Source organism: Mytilus edulis, chromosome 5 (genome assembly GCF_963676685.1).
Source record: "Mytilus edulis chromosome 5, xbMytEdul2.2, whole genome shotgun sequence".
In the NCBI taxonomy this organism is placed as follows: Eukaryota; Metazoa; Mollusca; class Bivalvia; order Mytilida; family Mytilidae; genus Mytilus; species Mytilus edulis.
The window spans coordinates 55,735,707-55,753,713 of record NC_092348.1 but is presented as its reverse complement, the minus strand read 5'-3'; the positions used below and the strand labels follow the sequence as shown (position 1 = coordinate 55,753,713).

The following is an 18,007-nucleotide window of genomic DNA, read 5'->3' as shown; positions in this document are numbered from 1 at the left end:
TCTAACCCTTCAAAATATTTGTCAACGTCCAATGAAAATTATCATTACAGACGAATTGCATTAGAATTATAAATCAAATACGCCAATTAATCATGATGAGATTTTCAATAAAACTGATTTAAATAAACTCATCATAGATACCAGGACTAAATTTTATATATACGCCAGACGCGCGTTTCGTCTACAAAAAACTCATCAGTGACGCTCGAATCCAAAAAAGTTAAAAAGGCCAAATAAAGTACGAAGTTGAAGAGCAATAAGGACCAAAATTCCTAAAAGTTATGCAAAATGCAGCTAAGGTAATCTATGCCTGAGGAAGAAAAGCCTTAGTTTTTGAAAAATTCAAAATTTTGTAAACAGTTAATTTATAAATATAACTATATCAATGAGAATTCATGTCAGCACAAAAAGTGCTGACTACTGGACTGGTGATACCCTCGGAGAAATAAATCTCAACCAGCAGTGGCATCGACCAAGTGGTTGTAAATAAACTCATCATAGATACCAGGACTACATTTTATATATACGCCAGACGCGCGTTCCTTCTATAAAAGACTCATCAGTGACAGTGACCAGAAATGATTCATATTAAAACAGAATACTAGTTATTTTTGCAATACTTCAACTGCCGAAGCATTAAATTGCCAATTTATAAAATTGAGAATGGAAATGGGGAATGTGTAAAAGAGGCAACACTAGGTATGTAGGTAGTTTAATTCGATATTTATCATGCACGTTGCAATATACACCGATAACCTCTAATTTAATCCAGGAAGTGACTTTCAATAACCAGTAAGAGGTTAACAATTATCTGATAATAAAAACATACCTTTAATAGGAGGAATAATGGCGACTTCTTAACCATGTTAACAGTTACCATAACCTTCAGACAGCAATAAGAAAAATCCAGACGGTTGAGAATTGCAGGATGTGCTGGATTAGTCTTAAATTTTCAGTCAGATAAGTCATTATGGTCAAATTAATTTCTGGTGGTATGATAAAGAATGAAATAACACTGAATAAATTTTATTCGTCCAAAGCATTCATATTCGTTTGTTAATCTTTTTTATGCAAGCACTACGATGATAAGTTAACAATGAATACAAATGGGCCGATCAGGATGTAGGACGGCAAAAAGGAAATTTGGACTGTCATTGGAAAATAACTGGACGTGAATGTGTTTTTATTCATTCAACACGACTATAATTATGGATGTTTAGCTTAAACTTTTATTTTATTACCATTTAGGAGAATCATAATTAGAAGACTTTAGGGACAAATGGACACGGTAGGTATAGATAAGGTTCTGTTCCAAATTAATACTTTTGAAATATCATAATAAATAAGTAATATTAATTTTTAGTGAAGATTCATGTTTGATATATAAGAAAAGTATCTGATATCTGGATTCAAAGAGAGATAACTGAAATTAAGTTTCACGGTTTTCAGTATAAATAGTTTATACCAACAAATTATTTCCTGAAGAACGTTATATATTGCAATTTATCAGAATATCTCTGGAAAATTTGCCTCCAGCAGACCGAACGTTGATTCTTATGTCGTTTTGTCTAATTTTCCATTTCTGACATTCGCATCAAAAGGAAAATTCGCAATTTTGATCGGCTGTATGCTTGACTTGGTAAAAAGTAAAATCACAAAACTATTGAACTCTGAGGATAATTAAATCTGAAAGTCCCTTATCACATGGCAAAATCATGGATTAAACCTGGTTTTTTATGTAATAATGTTTTAGATTTTAACGAGAGAAATTTATGTATTACTGAAAAATTATTACACCAGGGTTTTCGATATCACAAACTAGTCAAAACATTTACTAAATTTTATCATCGGTATAAAGACATCATTCGTAAATATAGCTCAACATGCAGACTTCTAATACGTTCAGGTATTTCACATCCAATTTTTTATGGAAATAGTCTTTATAAAACACAAAGGTGTCAGTATTCACCTCAGAAACTTACAAAACCTTTGAATAGACTTATTAAGAAGGGATTTAATTACGATACTGTTGTCAAGTCATTAAAGTTTGCATCGGAACTAAACACATTTATTCTAAAAACAGTTGTTGGCATGACACGGGTTATGTTCTTCTCATATATGTTATGATGGTATGATACTAAACCCCAAAACGGGAAGGATTGTGCCTGATGTTCATATGATGAAATCATAATCTTTCAGTCAGTTTAATTGAAGTCTGGAGCTGGCATGTCAGTTAACTGCTAGTAGTCTGTTGTTATTTATGTATTATTGTCATTTTGTTTATTTTCGTTGGTTACATCTTCTGACATCAGACTCGGACTTCTCTTGAACTGATTTTTAATGTGCGTATTGTTATGCGTTTACTTTTCTACATTGGTTAGATGTATAGGGGGAGGGTTGAGATCTCACAAACATGTTTAACCCCGCCGCATTTTTGCGCCTGTCCCAAGTCAGGAGCCTCTGGCCTTTGTTAGTCTTGTATTATTTTAATTTTAGTTTCTTGTGTACAATTTGGAAATTAGTATGGCGTTCATTATCACTGGACTAGTATATATTTGTTTAGGGGCCAGCTGAAGGACGCCTCCGGGTGCGTGAAATTCTCGCTACATTGAAGACCTGTTGGTGACCCTCTGTTGTTGTTTTTTATTTGGTCGGGTTGTTGTCTCTTTGACACATTCCCCATTTCCATTCTCAATTTTATTTTTTACAGAGTTTGTCTTTAGTGCCGTGTGGAGGCAGTAGAGTGCCTCCCCGTGCTTCAGGTTTATGCTCTTATAATATACTAGATTATGGAGTGTGTGTCCGAGCGAGAACTGCTCTAGTTCATTACTTTAGGAATATTTATCAAAAAGTAGTATTTTAATATTCAGCCCCATTCTACTATTTAGTCAGCCATCAGTCCTACCCTGATATACCCTATCTTTTTCGGGTAATTTATACTGATAGCGTTTGACATTATTAGCCGAACACATTTATCCATTTTATATAACTTAAATTATTGTATGCTGGTTCATATTCTGGACGCCAATCTTTGCTCCTTTATTATATAATTAACTAACAAAACAATTATGAAGCTTAGAAATGGAAATTACTAAATACTAAACTTGTTCAAAGGGTATCTACACGTCTAAATCTTCAAAATCGGTTATCTAAAAATACTACCATCGCTAACATTTTTAACAATAAAAATCGTGGTTACCCTTCTCTCGATAAGTGTCATGCCAAAAAATGACTTACATGTCCCCGTCTTTCCACCAAAAATACGGCAAGGTCAACGTTTAATGGTCGCACATTTTCTTTAAATTTTGAAACTGATATAACTTGAAAAACAAACAGTATTATTTATTTACTCACATGAAACAAACCACCGGGGTGTGGTATTCAGTACGTAGGAGAAACTGGACGATATTTATCTAAACGCACTCAAGAACATCTGTATCGTTTTAAAAGACCCAATAAATTCAAAAGTATCATTTACCAACACCTTAAGAAGCACAACCATCCTTTTAAATATTTAGCAGTTCAACCTTTAGAAGTAGTAAATAAGCAGCCTGGTGAATCGCATTCAAAGTTTGTACGATCACGGAAAATAATTGAATTAAATTGGATTAAAAAATTACAGACAGTTTACCCTCTCGGTCTAAATGATAATATCATGGGAATTGGTAATATATCTAGAACCAATTCCGTTAACATTTTGGATATAGTTTCTAAAACTGTTCGTAAACAACGTTCTCACGGTCGTAGAACAAATCGCAATCAAAGAAAATTTCGGGCCAATCATACCAATATGTCGGACCTAATTTCTATTTCAAAAAACAACGGCAGACATCATCTGTTAACAAAACTCTGTTCGTTACCGGTTAATAAGTTAAATAAAATTTTGGAGGATTGCAACACAATTTCATATAGCAGTCCTAAGTATGAAAGTGTTCAAATTATTATGGCATATTGTTATTCTAAATTATTTCTCAAAATTGATCGCCCTGAAGATCATAAAAAACATTTTATTAAAATTAAATATGTCAATAAAGGCTTTAATTTTGTAAATATTGCCGGTATATTTAACGACCATTTTGTTAAAGAACAAATTCCTGGATATTTTGACAATACTGAGCTACCTCTTATTTGTTATATTTACAAGAAATCTACCCGGAAATTTGTGTTTAATTATAGTCAATTGTGTAAAGATGTTAATATCAGTGAAAATACACCTACTTCATGTAATTGCAGTAATTCCGAATATATTTATGGACCCATTTCCCATGTTATAACAGGAGATCTTAACATCGTTCAAGACCGAGAGTTAAAATCATTCCTCAGTAAAGGACCTAAATATCGTCCCCCGTCTATTATTAATTGGAATGAGTGTCGTAATATCATCCACGACTCACTTCATACTTACTGTATGAAATGGATAAAACGGGAAAAAGCTGACAACAAATCTTTGGACTCTTTTTTTAATTCAGTAATGAAGATAGTTGATATACGTATTCAACATTTTAAAGAACATTTTACTATTAACAATAACCACAATAAACCTATTTCTCGTATCAAACATAAACTAAAAGAACTAGCCAAGGAATTTGTTTTTGTCCCGGCCGATAAAGCTGCTAATAATATTATTATTATTGTTTGACGTAAATTTTAAATTGAGGTTCTGAAAAAGGAAATCACCAATTCACCAACATTCCAACTGACTTCATTTTCAGAAAACGAAATCTGTAACAAACATAAACTTTTAGCCACCGCTTTACAAGCAGAGCCAAATACAATGAAAGTCCCAACTATGTATTGGCTTCCAAAGCTACACAAAACTCCTTACAAATATAGATTTATTTCGTCTTCAAGCCATTGTTCAACTACTAAATTGTCTATTCTTCTTACCAGCACACTTGGTACAATTAAAAACCTTATAATAAATTGTTCAAATAAGGCCTTCGAAAATAGTGGAATAAATTACTTTTGGAGTGTCAAGAACTCGTTGGAAGTACTTGATAAATTGCATGCTTATATTGGTGATTTTGAATCTGTTCAAAGTTTTGATTTTTCTACCCTGTTTACCACATTGCCTCACATTCTCATTAAGAAAAAATTCACACACCTAATTAAATGGGCATTCAAAAAATCAGAATGTGAATATATATGTTCAAACTCTTTTAGGTCATTTTTTAGTAGCAATAAACAAAAAAACTATGTTAATTGGACATGCTTTGATACTATATATGCCCTTGAATTTTTACTAGATAATATTTTTGTTCGCTTTGGGGATTCCGTATATCGGTAGATTATCGGAATTCCAATGGGGACTAACTGTGCATCACTTATTGCGGACCTGTTTTTGTATTGTTATGAGTTACAATTTATGACAAAAATAAGCAAAGACCCATCGAAGCAACATCTGATAAACAAATTTAATAATACTTTTAGATATTTGGATGATATTTTGGCTCTCAATAATGACGACTTCAGTATGTATATTAATGAAATTTATCCTGTTGAACTTACTTAAAATAAAGCTAATACTAACAATGACCACTGCCCTTTTCTCGATCTTGATATCTATATCACTAATGGAAAGCTGAATACTAAAATATATGATAAAAGGGATGATTTTTCATTTCCTATCGTTAATTATCCGTTTTTAGATGGTGACGTTCCCTTGTCACCATCTTACGGTGTTTATATATCTCAACTTGTACGATTCGCTCGTGTATGTAATACTGTTTTAGATTTTAACGAGAGAAATTTATGTATTACTGAAAAATTATTACACAAGGGCTTTCGATATCACAAACTAGTCAAAACATTTACTAAATTTTATCATCGGTATAAAGACATCATTCGTAAATATAGCTCAACATGCAGACTTCTAATACGTTCAGGTATTTCACATCCAATTTTTTATGGAAATATTCTTTATAAAACACAAAGGTGTCAGTATTCACCTCAGAAACTTACAAAACCTTTGAATAGACTTATTAAGAAGGGATATAATTACGATACTGTTGTCAAGTCATTAAAGATTGCATATTTTGGCGTTAATATTGAGTCACTGATAAGGTCTTTGCATCGGAACTAAACACATTTATTCTAAAAACAGTTGTTGGCATGACACGGGTTATGTTCTTCTCATATATGTTATGATGGTATGATACTAAACCCCAAAACGGGAAGGATTGTGCCTGATGTTCATATGATGAAATCATAATCTTTCAGTCAGTTTAATTGAAGTCTGGAGCTGGCATGTCAGTTAACTGCTAGTAGCCTGTTGTTATTTATGTATTATTGTCATTTTGTTTATTTTCTTTGGTTACATCTTCTGACATCAGACTCGGACTTCTCTTGAACTGATTTTTAATGTGCGTATTGTTATGCGTTTACTTTTCTACATTGGTTAGAGGTATAGGGGGAAGGTTGAGATCTCACAAACATGTTTAACCCCGCCGCATTTTTGCGCCTGTCCCAAGTCAGGAGCCTCTGGCCTTTGTTAGTCTTGTTTTATTTTAATTTTAGTTTCTTGTGTACAATTTGGAAACTAGTATGGCGTTCATTATCACTGGACTAGTATATATTTGTTTAGGGGCCAGCTGAAGGACGCCTCCGGGTGCGTGAAATTCTCGCTACATTGAAGACCTGTTGGTGACCCTCTGTTGTTGTTTTTTATTTGGTCGGGTTGTTGTCTCTTTGACACATTCCCCATTTCCATTCTCAATTTTATTTTATAGCGCTAAACCTCTCGCTTTGTATGACAGTCTCATCAAATTCTGTTATATTTACAATGATGCGTGAACTAATCAGACATTCATATACAAAAACAATAGTCAAAATGAGGGTACAGCAGTCATCATCGTGTTACAATTTTAAAAGAAAAAATTTCGAGTGTCTGACGTCAGAAAATTTATACGTCACATATTTTTGTCGTTCAATAATTATACAAACAATTTTAAAATTTCACATGGGCAATGCTAGCATACAGGGTTAAAAGCAGGTAAGAATTAATTTCAGAAATAGACCGACATTTAAAATAGTCAAAAAGTTCTACAGAATTTATAAGAATCCACAAATGGTTCATTCAACTACGTGATTAAAAAAATTTGACGTTTGTGGTTCCATGTATTTTCTAATTTATAATAAAAATATAACATAATGACATATTATAGAACAAATACATACTGACAGGGTCTTTAAAAGTACAGAGTCACATTATAAGAACCAACGAAACACAAAACGACGCATATACAAAACATACAAGCAAAAATGAAAGATAATACCAACACATTGACGGGATGTATAAGTACCGAGCCACGTTAAATGGATATCACAGAAAACAATCCAACAATAAAAGTAATATTAATAATAGAACAAAGACAAATGAAAAAACAATATAACACGTTGTTAAGATGGTAAACAACGTCAGTACGCAGAATCTATACATCAAGACCATCATGTATTATTTGCGAAGTTGATACGGAATATTTATCAACAAGGTCTTGGTACCTTCCGATGAACTTTTTTTTTAGAAAAAGGACGAGACGTTCTTTGACATACCTCGGTTCATAAACTTTCTGCTCAGACATTGATGACGTTTTACAAAGTCTGAGTAGGAGCTGCAAGCTTTTGAATATCGAATAAGTTGGGAAATGTATATCCCATATGCAGGTGAAGTTGGTATATTACTACTTAGGTGGGGGAAATTTATAATTTCAAAATTAAAATCGTCTCGTTTGTCATATATGTTATGGAATAACCGTTTCACAAATGATATCGGATATGTTCCTTACGTCGTAACTACAATCCCCTTCCCTTTCATGAATGTGACTTACCGAATTAGACTATTTACCGGATTTGTAATCACATAAGCAACACGACGGGTGCCACATGTGGAGCAGGATCTGCTTACCCTTCTGGAGCACCTGAGATCACCCCTAGTTTTTGGTGGGGTTCGTGTTGTTTATTCTTTAATTTTCTATGTTGTGTCATGTGTACTATTGTTTTTCTGTTTGTCTTTTTCATTTTTAGCCATGGCGTTGTCAGTTTGTTTTAGATTTATGATTTTGACTGTCCCTTTGGTATCTTTCGTCCCTCTTTTCTGGTTCTGAGATGACTGTGTAAGTCAAATTCGAGATAAAGGTATGAGGGGAATATATTAATGGAACCCAATAAGAAAAGTTTGGATTGTTTATGGAAAGAACATCATCAATTTATCTAAAAGTGAAATTAAATAATCTGGCTTTTTTTATCCTCTTGTTCTTGACAAGTGTCGGCAAGAAGAGGTACACAGTTTGTTCCCATAGCGATGCCGACAAGTATTGAACAATGAGCTCTATTACTCTTGTCAAATTATGATACAATTTCAGTCACCATTATTATTAAAAAGAAATTATCAAACCGTTTAAAAAGAACATTAAACGTGCTTGAGAATACGAGTTATAAAAAAGACGAAAAACAATCAGTTGACAAATAATAAGTAGATAGTTATGATTCAACAGCGCAAACCCATCGAAAAACCGGTATTTATTAGCCGACATTAATTTACTGATGTTCAAGTATCGCAAATTGACATATCGAGAGAAGAAACACAAACCCAAGAAATTGCATGATGTCCAAAAATAAGCAGAATCTGGTGCTTCGACAGTGCAAGCATCTCCAAATATGCATGAACAACCACTGAGAAATCATGTTGTAAGTGAGTTAAGATACCGACATATGGTAACGATCAACCAATTGGTGGTGGTGACTATTTATGTAGTGTCGATTTCAGTCGGTCTTCCTCATACTCTGAGTACAAAAGTGTGTGAAAGGAACACACTCCTGTTAATGTGAATGGACGAGAGCGTATCGTGAATTTAAAAACTGAATAAGTTAGATTAAATGGTATGTGAATGCTGAGAAACTGGGAGATACAAATTGGTAAAGTTGAAATGAAAACGTTTTTTTTTTAGATTTAATAGAAAATTATTTATTTCCTGTTCTATACTTTTTTTTTAGCAGTTTAGAATAACTAATTTCAACTTTCGAATGAATCCTTCTAAAATCAATTTGTTTTGAATTTTTTAGCAAAGCTTTTATTATAGTAATGAAGAGCATTTATTGTCTTATAGCTATGTTTTATTTTATAACCTTGCACTTAAATGACTTGACTGTGGATTTCTAAAGCAGTTGGTGTTTTATGACCTGTGAAGCAGTCTAATTTTATAAACAAATTATAAGTGGGTCTGACTTAGAATAACTGTATTAGGTGGAGAGCAACACTTTTAGTCAAGTGACAATAGTATATAATTAAATTCACTTAACTGTTACGACACATTGTAAATAAACAATATTAAAAAAAAATCATTAAAACCTATCTTTCTTTTAATGCGTGTCAGACGACATGCCTCTCATCATTCAAACATTTAAATCATTATATTACTTTCCACGAAAACAATCACGTGGATGATATTGATACATCATATTTACCGAATTTCAAAGAAGTTTCCACCAATCAAATTATTTAGATTGACAATCTGTTACCGCATATGCATAATATAAACGTGCATTAAATTGGGTATATTTTCATAGCTCAGTGAAATTTGTTTGAACACAATGTTTGTCAAAATTCTATTCTCTGTCTTGATTTCCTTTAGTTTTGTTCAAGCCAGGGATTGCGAAGTCACCAAGTTAAATGGCTGCTGCTGTGAAGCATCAAGAGATTTAAACGGTAAGTAAATAGTTTTAGTATGGCAAAAAAATATTGTTTTATAGTAATTCTTACATATATTCAAGTTTAAAAAAACAGAATGATAGTTTCGCTATCAAAGTTTTAGACGGATTTTTTTTACAGTGACAACCGTCTAAGAAAACTTTAATAAAAACGTGGACTTTGATGAAACAGAATTTCATAATATTTCTTCTGAAACTTTAAAGATGGACTTTAACGATATAAGCATATCCTCATGAATATAGGGAAGTTAAAGAATATTACAATGATCGTTTACAGAGCAAAACTACAAGGGAAAACTGACCGGAAAAGTAGTATCATTTCCAGTGAAACAAACAAAAATATTGCAAAGCAATACAAATGTCGCATTTATCTCGATCAGCAAACATATTCAACGTCTATTTGTCTTTTCCAAAATCCGACCCTATCCTCACTGTGAAGTGTTGTTTGGAAAGTAATGAATGTATTACAGTTGCCTTCCACCTAGCAACCCGTGTCTTCTCCCCTATCTCTTCACACCTGAATAAATTCAAATTCGCCACTTTCAAAATGATAATAATACCGTAAAAGTTAAATGCATTAATGTGTATAATTCGGAGTTTAGTATGACGTCCATTATCACTGTACTAGTATACATATTTTTAAGGGGTTATCTGAAGGAAGCCTACGGGTGCGGGAGTTTCTCGCTATATTGAAGACCCATTGGCGGCCTTTGGCTGTTGTCTAATCTATGGTCGGGTTGTTTTCGCTTTGACACATTCCCAAGTTCCTTTCCCAAATTTAATTATGTGAGAAGTTTATCGAAATAAGGGTTTTCATAAACCTATTATTTGATCCAACTTAGTGACAACATATAATTTGACCAAGTTTTCTAATTCATAGTTTTTTTCGACCAAATTTTTCTTTGAAACGTTTGATTTTGATCGACTTCAGAGCTTGAGGAGTGGTCAATATAGGTCTATATATAAGTTGAACTTGAGTCCTGTCACATACAGAGGGTATATATTGCGTTGTTAACATTTTGCGTACAGCATGAAAGAGGAACAGAGTATGTTTTAAAAACAGTGTGTCCAATGTAACCCAAATTAATTAATTCACAATGACAAGTACTAGGTTTGGAATACAGAATATTAAATCAAGTTCAGTTGTGTTCACTATAACTGATCGGTAATAATTTTTATTAAGTTAGTATGCTTAACTGTTGATTGCATCTGTAAATTTACAGTTTATAAATATCATGACTAATATTGTTATGCCATCCCACAAAGATGACCTAAAACAGCTTTAACTCAGATTTTTGAAACATTTGCATTTCAGTGTTCTTTAATTTTGTAAATGAATTTTCCTTTCAACTGAGTTTTAATTTCAGCTCTTTTGAAATATGAAACACGCATGTGTTCGTAAAAATGTTTCTCATGGTATTTTTGGTGATTTTTTAAAATCTTAACCTGATCTTCTCCTTTTCAGATAAACCCCAGGATGAATTTGTGGCTTTTACGGCAATAACAACAAATGGAAATGCACTGACAAATGATCCAATTAAGTATGACAATATTGTGACGAATGTTGGGAAGGCATACAGTTCTACTTCTGGTATATTCCGTGCTCCAATTATCGGTGTCTACAGCATCTCGTTTAGCTTGATGGGTCACAACACTAACTCTATTTGGGCCCGCCTTTATCATAATGGCAAGGAGATAGTCAGACTTTACACAAAAGGTGAAACTAGACACGAAGTCACATCACACACAGTTTACCTCAAACTCGTAAAAGGTGATGAGGTATGGGTACAGGGAACTGCAGGAAAGAAGCTATGGGCGGTTGAGCCGTACAATCAGTTTTCAGGGGCATTGGTAAGGAGTGGAGACTTCACCAGCTAATATATATATGTATATTTGAAATGACTGACATAGCTCTTTAATTTGAATTAAATATTTGTTCGTATTTATTTGCTCTTGCTTATTTACATTTGCTAGTAGATATAGGGCGAGAATTGATATCACACAGTGCATGTTTAACCCCGACGCCAGCCCCGAGTAAGGAGCCTGTTGCCTTAGTTAGTCTATTTTTTTGTTTAAATTTTAGTACATTTCTCTGTTAAGGAGTTTAGTGTGATGTTCATTTTCGCTGAAATAGTAGACACGCCTGTTGAGGGACAAGCTAAAGCCCGCCTCTGGTTGCCAAATTTTTCGCTAGGTTGAAGATCTTTTGTTGGCCTAAATGGGTTGTTTTCTGCACTTTGTTGGGTTTTTTGTCTTCCGGCACATTTCCCATTTCCATTCTCAATTTCAATTAAGTATGTGGACGCGATTATTCATTTTATCATTCATTTTGTGAAGAAATGCTAGAAATAGCCTTTAATTTAAGTAATTTCGTTATTATGAAGGGAAAAAAAAGCATCATGCAAGCGATCTCTGCAACTTTCAATGAGAGCTTACCATAGTAAAGTAGCGTCAGCGTCATCTTAATCTTTTCTCAATTAATGTAATACGAGGATGTAGATTTACCCAAAGTATCACGCCAAAATAGAAGTGACATTTAGATATATACTTTCATGGTCCGAAAAATTGAGAATATGTAAAAAGTTGTGTATGAAGTTACTAGTCAAGCATGTTTCCATTGTGTATCATATCTATCGATTTCGGCTACAAATACTTATTATCTTTTGAAAAGTGACATCTTTGCCACTCCATATTATTCTCTCCATAAAGAATATAAGCCGATAACAGTCAATTCTGTAAAATATTGGACCTGTTCAATATTTTACAGAATGTATCGTTAGAGACTTATTTCTAACTTAAAACATTGTTTAACTCGTCAAAAAAAGGAGGGGAAAATGCATGCAAGTACTATCTTTTTATAACATTTATTTTCAACAAGATTAGTGTGAAAGTTGTTTTGTGAATAAACTTCTTTTACATTAAAATTAAATCTACATGTTGGCCCCTTTTTACAGAAGCTCAACTTAAACAATAGACAAAAAGAAAGTACAGCTGAAGGTAAACAACATGCATTGTTACATGAAAAATAAGACACAGCGAATGTGTATCATGATTTTTGCGTGCGTAATGACTACTCTACATATTTTCCGTGAATACCTTTGTTTTGTATTTCAAAATGGATAAAGACGATGAACGTATATTCTCAATGCAAAAATCGAAGAATGTGATGTGGTTTTTGTGATAGTGTTGTTTCAAATTTTGATTTAAAACCAAATGTGTGATCAGATATATTCGATTTCAGTGTGCACAGTGTGGATTACAAAGATGATATAGTTATAGCCGCTAATAATCGCAGATTTTATATATATCATATTTCAATATCAAGTCCGTTTCTATTAGTTTCTAGTTTCTTGGGTTTTATTTCATACTAGATGAAAGAACATGTGAAGACAGGTTCACATTGGACCATATCGAGTGCACCGCAGTCGATTTTATTTCAAATATACAATTAATATGAACAACTGAAAAGATTACAACGTACAATCATCTTAAAAACAATTGTTGTTCATCTGAATTTTCCAGAGACTGTTATTGTTTACCAAAACGGTTCCCCCTGAATATCCCTCCCCCTTTCTGTTTTTTTTTGTTATGCAAGGTTGTTTCGATGTTTTTTTCGTTTATTTATGTATTTGTGTCTATGTGGTTTTTTTTAATGTTACCGAAATATAATTTTGTCTCTCGATTCTTTTTTGCAAAAAAAACTCTTTCTTGTTTTCTTTTATAACATAAAACGATCGCTACAAACAAAGTGCAAATCAGACACACGATTGATTTTTTTTTAAATGATAACATGCGGTAACGTATGCCTTTAGTCTGCTTCCTATATTCATCGTCATTCATAAGCAAAGTGTTGCATTGCAGTCAGGATTCTACTTTGTCAAAATTATCTCCCCATAACGCCAGTTCATTTTCATAACTACCCTTATGAGCATCAGTTAATGATCTTGTCTGCATTGATTCAACTTAAAACTATTGTCTGATCGGTTGTCAGGTGGAATTTCGTAAATTCATAAACATTTAATAAAAATTCTAATTAAATATTTCGTGGAAGGGCAGACTAGATTTTTTTAGTGGTTGAAGCCTATAAACCCTAGTTATCACATCAAAAAATTATATATATTATAGTTTTTTGAAGATATGCATTTTCATCATCCAACTTCAGTCCGATATGCGGTTTAATTAGAACAAAAGAATTAGACCTCTTGTGTTTAGAAGGTAGAAAAGTGAAACAAACTTTGTATACGGTTGTCAAGATGTCACAAAAGTTACTTTCCGTAAAGTCATTATAAATATTTGCATTCACGTTGTTTAATTTTCATATTGTACAATTGTTAACAATGCAACTTGCAAACAATCGTTTTTAAAACGACCATAAGTCAAGCTGTTACGTCATTTAGGGGGTCTCCTTAAAAACTGCTACCTTTTTTTCCCCCGACATAAAAAAAATCTGGGGAAAATTACAAAAATTGAGAAATGAATTGTCAATCGTTTAAGACCATTCCCAAAGTGGCACACCTAAAATTGACCTTTGGACGCAATTTTAAAGTTGGATGTTATATGACGGGGTTTTGTTAATAAATTTACGCATCGAACACACCCGTCCTATATATGTAACATCACATGACTTTTAAGTGATTAAAACTAATCTTTTTTAAATAATATTTGCATGTTTGACATGTTTTTTTCTTAAACAATTACATTTACACCAACAGTCATAATTTCTGTATTATTTTAAAAAGTTTTGTTACACATTTTGTTACATCTTAGTTATACAGTAACCCGGAATGGTTGATCATTGTGAAGTTGCATATATTTATATCGTTGTATTCCTTTTGTTTATGTTAACCAATTGTCGCTCGGAATTATTTTTTATACATCATTTATTGATCTTGTAATTTCTTGTAATTTAGTTTGCGTCTAATTTCTTTTGTGTCATATTTTGGCTATGTTTGTGTTCGATCATACAGTATAATAAGTCGGTAGTTGCCCGCGAATGGTTTTTTTTTTAATTTCTTGTGACTCTTTGCGTCTTATTTGTTGATTGCAGTTGGTTTTTGTTTTGTGTCATGTGGAGATAAGGTGTGATTTTGTTTTTGTTTTGATGTGTTTGCATCTTAAATTGGGATTGCACTGAGTTATTTCATGATTTCTTTTGTGCTATATTTTCGATACATTTTTATTGCCCCACCTACGATAGTAGAGAGGCATTATGTTTTCTGGTCTGTGCGTCCGTTCGTTCGTTCGTCCCGCTTCAGGTTAAAGATTTTTGGTTAAGGTAGTTTTTGATGAAGTTGAAGTCCAATCGACATGATCAACTTGAAACTTAGTAAACATGTTCCCTATGATATGATCTTTCTAATTTTAACGCCCAATTAAAGTATTGACCCCAATTTCACGGTCCACTGAACATTTAAAATGATAGTGCGAGTGGGGTATCCGTGTACTATGGACACATTCTTGTTAGTCTATCGTATAGCATCTTGCAATTGGCTCACTCTATTTTTCTCATACATGCTCACTATTACAAGTCAAGTACTATAGTAGTACACCGGTGTCTTCATATTTCATGTACTACACATGCGTATATATATATTACTCGAATGTGAAACATGCAACAATACTCTACCAAAGCAAGCCAGGAAACAATCCATCAACAAGGAATTAAGTTATTCATTTAACTTTAAAGGGGTATGGTTTTCTTGTCTGAGCGCGACCATTTATTGTCCGCCTCCACCAATAAAATATTTTTTTCTTTCAAAATTTAACACTTTAAGGTTTAAGAAGATCAGAATTCATAATGTTTTTTCTGGTTTTAAATTTTTCCTGACAACAATATTTTTTCGAACGAATTTTGGATCAGACGATATTCTTTTTGAATGAATCTTACCCCTCACTCTTTTTCACAATTTGAAGTTAAATTTTCGTTCCCGTATGTAAATAACCAGCACAAAGACTCATTTTTTGTTTTATACATTTGAAGACTTCCATCGCACTGTTCAAACCAATATTCAGTGGCGGATCTAGAATTTTACATTAGGAGGGGAAAAGGGGGTGGGGTTGGGGGGGTTGGGGGTTGGGGGGGGGCTGACTGAGCTAAGGGGAGCTCGCTCCAGTCATGTTTGATCAAATATATTTTTCGAACGAAAGCCCCCCTCCCCCCCCCCCCCCCCCCGAATCCGCCTTTATTCTTTAAAACATACTTACCTCCATGTTATTGTCTCAAGTCTTCAGTCTTTGCACCAAACACTTACAATCAACCAAGCCGTTGCTAAGACGGTGCTTAAAAGAGCAGCGGCTTGGGTTAAAATTGTACTTACTAGACAATTTTTGATATTCTGTTACAGTTTTGTACAAGAGTTAGTCCTTTGTTGTTTTAATAATAAAAACGGAACTATTATGATGTTATGGGAAATATCGAGTTTGCTTGATATTGACAAATCAAAAATTCAAGTCACATGGTAATGTTTGGGATGCTGAAACCTTTGACATATTTTGTAGGTTGAAAAATAAATATACTAATTTAAAGACCTTTTTCGGGTGTTTACATTTACGGTTGACTAGCATATTTTATGTAGAATCACAGTGTAGATACTATTCTGTACGCTATCCGGAAGTCGCGATTTTCGAAGCGAGGATTTCAAACTGGCTAACAGAACGGTTTTGTTTTGGTGCTTTTTCTCATCATTTGTTTACTCCTATATCTATAAAGTGCTTTGCACATCTTAAATGTATGTATAACATCATAAATATGAGTAACTGTAACAAAAACATGCAGTAGAATATAAAATATACGCGTGCATCACACCAACTTCATAGAAAAAAGTGAAATCGATTGACAATTTTGCTCTCGTAGTACAAAGCAAATAATCTTTTATTGCAAATATTTGCATCAGTTTACAGTAAAATATATACTGTTTCAATATTCATACCGTATTTAAGTAGAATGTTCGTATTTCAAATAAAAAAATATGCTTTCCTTGAGGATCCCAAAATAAATTACTGTACGATCAGTCTAAAACTGACTGTATTCTAGTAGCGATTTCAGATTTTTTGTCTGTATGACCAGTCGTGATTTTGAAGAAAAAAACAACAACAAATGGAAGTTTTTAACGACCTTGACTGAAAAACAACGGCAATTTGAAGGTATAGACGTGTCTATGTGATACTATGATTGTGTCCATGGAACTATAACGTGTAATTTCTTTCTTTAGACAATACAAATATATTTCTGATGATTTTTGTAGACGGCAAAATAATCATATTTTTGTTCCGTCAGTCTTACTTAAAATCAAATGCCTAAAAAGCAATTATAATACATGATTCGCTTGTGGACTTTGTATTAGTGTGTCGTTGCAGTTATCTGTTTGACTATTACATTTTTAAAGACTATTTACACCGTCTACCGTTGACCAATTGGTGATTACATACATCAAGACTGTCTCTTTTAAAATGACAAAAAATAGATAGAGAAAGCTTTGTTTAAAAACTTTAGGTATTGAGGAAAGAATTAACGAAATTATACCCCGCCACTTCTATAGTCCATGTTTTGGAAAAAAATAAACCACCAGAAAAACTAAATTATACTGAGGTGCACAGGGGCATCATTTAATAACGAATATGAGAAAGTTTTATTAATACTAGTATATGGTAAGTTTTTTGAAAGTTGCGTATAGTAAGCGGGTACCACCCAATAAGGTAGTGGAAAAGTCCATATCATGGAAATAAAAAACTGATGATTTTTCGAAAAACCAAAATAAGAGGTACACAATTGAATTAAATGATAAGGAATCTGAGAAAGATTCATTAAGTTATGACAAGTGTTGAAGGAAGTTGTGGATATAAAATAGATACGCTCAATATAAGGTTATGACAAAGTCCGTATTTTAGATAGAGAAACATCAAAAATATTTTTACAAAAAATTCGAAATAGAAGGTCCATAGTACATAAATAGATTAAAAATGGAGCAATTTTAGAAAAGTTTAACAATTGGTTTTGGAGGTCACGGTTGGAAATACCTGATGAGTGCCCCATATAATGCAACGTTCAAGTCCGTATCTTATATAAAGAAACCCCATAAGATATTTTTAATAAAATAAGAAATACATTCCTTTTTTTTTTATATAAATAAGGCCGTTAATTTTCTCGTTTGAATTGTTTTACATTGTCATTTCGGGGCTTTTTATAGCTTACTTTGTGGTATTGGCTTTGCTTATTGTTGAAGGTCATACGGTGACCTATATTTGTTAATAGCTGTGTCATTTTGATCTCTTGTGGACGGTTGTCTCATTGGCAATCATACCG

The 18,007-nt window shown here is 33.0% G+C and overlaps 1 protein-coding gene across 1 annotated transcript; it reads left to right on the top strand.

Annotated features, from left to right (window-relative positions):
* Positions 1-9,550: 9,550 nt before the first annotated feature.
* LOC139523979 (complement C1q tumor necrosis factor-related protein 3-like) lies at positions 9,551-11,651 on the top strand. Its single transcript, XM_071318476.1, has 2 exons — positions 9,551-9,703; positions 11,171-11,651. The coding sequence occupies exons 1-2, from the start codon at positions 9,589-9,591 to the stop codon at positions 11,581-11,583; spliced, it is 528 nt and encodes a 175-aa protein (XP_071174577.1). The 5' UTR covers positions 9,551-9,588; the 3' UTR covers positions 11,584-11,651.
* The last annotated feature ends 6,356 nt before the right edge of the window (positions 11,652-18,007 follow it).